General features: G+C 37.7%; 1 protein-coding gene across 1 annotated transcript; it reads left to right on the top strand.

Moving 5' to 3' along the window:
• LOC103497587 (chloroplast envelope quinone oxidoreductase homolog) lies at positions 1-2210 on the top strand. Its single transcript, XM_008459825.3, has 4 exons — positions 1-187; positions 305-449; positions 1222-1313; positions 1395-2210. The coding sequence occupies exons 1-4, from the start codon at positions 122-124 to the stop codon at positions 2070-2072; spliced, it is 981 nt and encodes a 326-aa protein (XP_008458047.1). The 5' UTR covers positions 1-121; the 3' UTR covers positions 2073-2210.
• Positions 2211-6339: the final 4129 nt, after the last annotated feature.

The following is a 6339-nucleotide window of genomic DNA, read 5'->3' as shown; positions in this document are numbered from 1 at the left end:
CGTTGTGTGAAACGTTAGCAAATCAAAGTCCACAACCTCACAATTTATACAACTTCTCTATTACCATTTCCTTCTTTCGTAATTCATAATTCCATTCTCTTTGAAGGTCGAAACTCCACTGATGGCTGACGACTTCATGCATGCAGTTCAATATGATGCTTATGGCGGTGGAGCTGCTGCTTTAAAGGTTTTTAATTTTCACTTCCACATTTTCCATTTCGCTATCTCTCTGTATCCTTCAAATCCTGTGGATAATTTACTAAATAGGGATTGAAAGCTTATGTGATGTTTGTGTGTTGTGTAGCATAGGAAAGTTGGAGTTCCAAGTGATCCAAAGAAGGATGAATTAGTTGTAAAAGTAGAGGCAGCCAGTATTAATCCTTTCGATTGGAAAGTCCAAAAAGGGATGTTAAGACCACTTCTTCCCTCAAAATTCCCTTTTATTCCTGGTAACCCTAACACAATTAATTAATTAGCCCATCGTCTTCCTATTTCTTCTTATTTCTTTTAAAGCTTCTATAGACATCCAAACATCCACATTTGATATGGTCATGAATGCATATTAGTAATTGCAATTATGAGTAACATTTTAGGGTTAACACTCAAAATGTATAACAACCTTGTTAGAATATTGCAAATATACAAAATCTTTTTTATCACTGCTGGGCGGTTTCTGAGGATTTGGATCTAAATTTTACTGTCTACAAATCATGTTTATTCCTATAGTTGTTGCGTATTTGAATGAACGAAAGTAGCAAGTGTAGTAGATGAATGCCTTTCAATAAAACAGGTGGATAAGAATGTAATTTATAAAATAAGGATCCTTTGGCGCTTCTCTTTAAAATAATACCACTGATATTTCCTCTACTTATGAGTTATGAACGTAACTAACGTGTGAACTTTGTGAATTTGTGTGTTGATTTCTTCTTGTTCTTTACTTTGTGTTTATCTATTTGTTTCTGTCATAACAAAATACGAAAAACAGAATTCAGATGGTCCGTCAAACACCTATTTTTATTTAACCAGGTAAACTTGAAAAGCATAAAGCAAAATTCAGATTACTAACCAAGGAGGCCCTATTTAACTGCTGAGTTGCGTTTGAATTGACCGGAAACATTTTATTTTAAAACTTTACTTATCGAAGTTATTAAAAACTTTATGATTAGAGATTAGTACTAATATTTTGGTCATATTTTTACATTTTTCTTTCTTGAATTTTAGGTACGGATGTGGCTGGAGAGGTAGTAGCTGTAGGAGTGGGAGTAAACAAATTCAAAGCTGGTGATAAAGTGTTGGCTATGATTAACCCCTTTGTGAGTTCTACAAATTATTTTTCTAACATTAAGAGTACTAAGGAAAGAAAGTTTAGACTAAATTAAGATTATCAACTACAGAATGGAGGCGGGTTGGCCGAGTTTTCAATTGTAAAAGAGAGCATAACAGCTCACAGGCCACCAGAAATCTCAGCTTCTGAAGCAGCAGGCTTGCCCGTCGCTGGTCTAACCGCTCACCAAGCTCTCACACATCTCGACGAAGTCTCTGGCCGACAACCAAACATTCTGGTCACTGCAGCCTCAGGGGGGGTAGGACACTACGCCGTTCAACTTGCAAAGCTCCAAAATGCACATGTAACAGCCACTTGCGGGGCTCGAAACATTGAACTCGTCAAATGCTTAGGGGCAGATGAGGTTCTTGACTACACAACCCCAGACGGTGCTAGTTTAAGCAGCCCGTCGCAGCGTAAATACGACATTGTAGTACATTGTGCAACTGGGATACCGTGGTCAAGGTTCGAGCCTAATTTGAGTCCTAGGGGGAAAGTGATAGATATTACTCCTGGACTTGGGACATTGTTGAGTTATGGTCTTCAGAAGGTGAGTTTTTCAAAGAAAAAGTTGGTGCCTTTGCTACTAAATCCTAAAGGGAAGGATTTGGAATATTTGGTGAAGTTAATGAAAGAAGGGAAGCTGAAGACTGTGATTGATTCAAAGTATCCTTTGAGTGAAGCAGAAAAGGCTTGGGCTAAGAGTATCGAGGGCCATGCAACTGGAAAAATTATTGTTGAGCCTTAGGTTTATTTAATTTACGTGGGTGGAAATATACAAATGATTATTGGAAGAGCATTAATTTCATTATGAAATGAACTAAAATGATGTTGATTTAGCTATATGATTGTGAGATTTAATATTATTGAACAAGTAATTTCATTACACAGAGGAAGATGCCTAGGGGTAGTGGAATGATTCGGATTAGTTCATACCATATTAAAAATTTACTAATTTTGACAGCACACCCCAAACTTCTTAATCTCGTAAGCATTATTTTTGGGATAGTTGTAAATGTAACAATTATATTTAAAATAATTAAGTATATAACAACGTTTTAAAAAAATTACAAATATAGCAAAATTTATCAAAATCTATCAATGATAGAAGTCTATCACTGATAGACCATGTAGCAAATGTTGGTCTATCACCGATAGACTTTGCTATATTTGCAATTTTTTTAAAATATTACTATATACTTAATAATTATTCTAAAATTACTACCTATTCTAATTACCTTTTTTTTTTCTCCTAATTAAAGTATTTCGTATAAGAATATCGATACTCCACTTGATTTGGCGTAAACATTTTTTCCAACCCAAAACTATACATAACCTGAAATAAAGGACCTAACAAAGAAAACAATAAAGATAAAAATAAACTCCAAAAACATCAAATCTCATCTTCACGAGAGAGTGAAAAGAAGAAAGAGAAAACCTTAAAAATATGAAAGTAGGAAAATTGTAGTGGACAACATTTTGAGAATGTAATATAACAAATTCAACACATTGTTTTAGAATTTTGTAAATATGGTAAAATTCTCACTTTTTAAAATACTATCAATTTTAAATTTGTTATTATTCTCAAACTACTCTTTAATAACTCTGGGTCTGTTTGGGCCCCAGTTTATCACTTTTTGGTTAGGGTTACATAAACCTGACCCTTGTTTGGGGCCCAATTTATAAACTAGGGTTCCTATAAGAAAGATTTAGAGAAAAGATTTATTTCCACTATGCAAACCTATCGTGCAAGCTACCAACTTACTGCACCTGTCACTCAGGCATACCTCACTGCAATTGAGCAGAGGTATCAAAATATGCTAAGAGATGCGTTGGCACAACTTCATGCTGTCCAACAGACCCTGCTAGCCCCTACTCAGACCCTAGTGGAACCCTAGAATGTGTCTGATCAGCTGTTAGCAGAGGTTAAACATCTAAGGAATTTTCGGAAGTACAACTCTAAAACATTTGACGGGGTCTTTGGAAGACCCTACCAAGACCCAGATGTGGTTGGCTTCTGTAAAGACCATCTTTCGGTATATGAAATGCCCTAACAACCGGAAGGTTTAGTGTGTCGTATTCTTTTTTACGAATAGAGGCACACTTGGTGGGAGTCTACAAAGAGGATGTTGGGTGGTGATGTTAATCAGATAATCTAGGAGCAGTTTAAGGAGAATTTCTATGCAAAATATTTCTCTGCCAACCTAAGAAATGCCAAGTAACGAGAATTTCTATACCTGGAGTAAGACGATATGACTGTCGAGCAGTACGATGCAAAATTTGATATGATGTCCCGCTTTGCTTCTAAGATGGTAGCGAATGAGGCTGCCAAGGCTGACAAGTTTGTTAGAGGTCTCATGTTAGATCTCCTGGGTTTTGTTCGAGCCTTTAGGCCAGCCACCCACACTGACGCACTGTGCTTGGCAGTGGATATGAGTTTACATGAGAGGGCTAATCCGTCCAAGGCCGTAGGGAAAGGGTCAACCACATGTTAGAAGAAGAAGACTGAGTTGCAGCCTACCATAGCACCATAGAGGAACCTGTGGTCATGTGGTGTTTTTCAGTGGCATTGTCAGGAGATTGCTGAAGCAGGAAAGACCTTGAAAGAACTCCCTACTTGTCGTAGCTGTGGAAGGTCTCATGAAGGATTCTGCTTAGCAGAAAGCAGAGTATGTTATAAGTGCAAGCAACCAGGGCATATAGCTGACTTTTGCCCTCAGAAACTCTTTAGGGCTACCTCGAACTAGAGTTCCACTTCCCAATAGGGAAGAGTATTCGCCACTACTCGTCAGAGGCCGAGCAACTTGGCACAGTGGTAACAGGTACGCTTCTAATCTTGGGCATTTCGCATTTGTGTTGTTTGACTCTGGGTCTTCTCATTCTTTTATATCCTCGGTATTGTTCAACATATGTGTTTAGAGGTAGAACCCTTGAGTTGTATGTTATCAGTTTCTACTCCATCTGGAGAAGTCATGTTATCCAAAGAAAAGATAAAAGCATGTCAAATTGAGATAGCAAATCATGTGTTAGATGTAACCTTGCTAGTTTTAGACATGAGAGACTTTGATGTAATTCTAGGCATCGATTAGCTATTTGCTAACCATGCAAGTATAGACTGTTCTCGCAAGGAGGTAGTTTTTAACCCTCCTTCAATGGCTAGTTTCAAATATAAAGGGGCAGGGACTGTGGTCCTACCCGAAATTATCTCAGCCATGAAGGTTAGTAAGTTACTCAACCAGGGCACTTGGAGTTTCTTGGCTAGCGTAGTAGACAATAGAGAGCCTGAGGTTTCCTTATCATTTGAACTGGTGGTAAAGGAATACCTTGACATTTTCCCTAATGAGCATCCATGACTTCCACCTCATAGAGAGGTTCATTTTGCTATTGAGTTAAAGTCAGACACTGTATCTATATCGAGAGCTCCATATAGAATGACCCCAGCTGAGCTGAAAGAGCTGAAGGTCCAGTTGCAAGAGTTGCTGGACAAAGGTTTCATTTGACCTAGTGTGTCACCTTTGGGAGCACCAGTACTGTTTGTGAAGAAAAAAGTTGGGTCGATGCACCTTTGCATTGATTACAGAAAGCTAAATAAGGTGACAGTTAAGAACATATATTCGCTACCCTGAATTGATGATTTACTTTATCAATTACAAGGAACCATTGTATTCTCTAAGATTGATTTACGTTCAAGCTATCACCAGTTGAGGATTAAAGATGGTGATATTCCTAAAACTACTTTTCGTTTCAGATATGGGCATTACGAGTTCATTGCAATGTCTTTTGGCTTACCAAATGCTTTTGCTGTATTTATGGATTTGATGAATAGTGTGTTTAAAGATTTCTTAGACACTTTTGTTATAGTTTTTATTGATGATATATTGGTTTACTCCAAGACAGAGAGGTTGGGCATGAAGAATATTTGCATAAGGTTTTGGAGACTCTTCGAGCCAATAAGCTATATGCTAAGTTTTTCAAGTTTGTGTTCTGGCTGAAGAAGGTGTCTTTTCTTGGTCATGTAGTATCTAGTGAGAGAGTTTCTGTAGACCCAGTAAAGATTGAAGATATTACCAGTTGGTCTCAACTTTCTATAGTTAGTGAAGTTCGTAGTTTTTTGGGTTTAGCAAGTTATTATAGAAGGTTCGTGGAAGATTTCTTTGGTATAGTCAATCCTTTGACTCTATTGACTAGGAAAGGGACTCCTTTTAAGTAGAAGCTTGTTACTACACCAGTCCTTATAGTGCCAGATGGATCTGGAAGCTATGTGATTTACAATGATGCCTCTAAGAAGGGACTGGGTTATATTTTGATGCAGCAAGATAAGGTAGTTGTTTATGCCTCTCGTCAATTGAAGAGTCATGAACAGAACTACCTTACCCATGGTTTAGAGTTGGCAGCAGTGGTTTTTGCACTTAAGATATGTAGGCACTATTTGTATGGTGAGAAGATACAGATCTTTACTGACCATAAGAGCCTGAAATACTTCTTCACTCAGAAGGAGTTAAACATGAGACAGAGAATATGACTTAAGTTAGTAAAGGACTATGATTGTGAGATTTTGTACCAACTAGATAAGGCGAATGTGGTAGCTGATGCTCTTAGTAGGAAGGTATCACATTCAGCAACACTTATCACTGAGCAGGTTCCCTTGTATAAAGACTTTGAGAGAGTTGAGATTGTAGTTTCAGTAGGGGAAGTCATCTTATAGTTGACTCAGTTGTCAGTGCAGTTGACTTTGAGACAGAGGGTTATTGTTGCTCAGTTAAATGACCCATATTTGATTGAGAAGCGTCGCCTAGCAGAAGTAAAGTAAGATGAGGAGTTTTCCATATCCTTCGATGATGGACTTATGTTTAAGAAACGGTTGTGCGTGCCAGTAGACAGTGCAATTAAAATCGAGATTTTGATTGAAGCTCATAGTTGCCCATTTTCTATGCATCCTGGCAGTACAAAGATATACTAAGACTTGAATCGAATTTACTGGTGGCGAAATATGAAAAGAGAAGTGGTAAACTTCG

The sequence above is a fragment of the Cucumis melo genome, chromosome 1 (assembly GCF_025177605.1).
Source record: "Cucumis melo cultivar AY chromosome 1, USDA_Cmelo_AY_1.0, whole genome shotgun sequence".
In the NCBI taxonomy this organism is placed as follows: Eukaryota; Viridiplantae; Streptophyta; class Magnoliopsida; order Cucurbitales; family Cucurbitaceae; genus Cucumis; species Cucumis melo.
This window is presented reverse-complemented; position numbering and strand designations above follow the sequence as displayed.

Excerpts from the sequence above, each read along its gene's own strand:
- LOC103497587 (XM_008459825.3), top strand. The coding sequence starts at position 122 with ATGGCTGACGACTTCATGCATGCAGTTCAATATGATGCTTATGGCGGT. Across the intron at positions 188-304 it reads GTGGAGCTGCTGCTTTAAAG|CATAGGAAAGTTGGAGTTCC; the intron begins GTTTTTAATTTT and ends TGTGTTGTGTAG. Across the intron at positions 450-1,221 it reads AAAATTCCCTTTTATTCCTG|GTACGGATGTGGCTGGAGAG; the intron begins GTAACCCTAACA and ends CTTGAATTTTAG.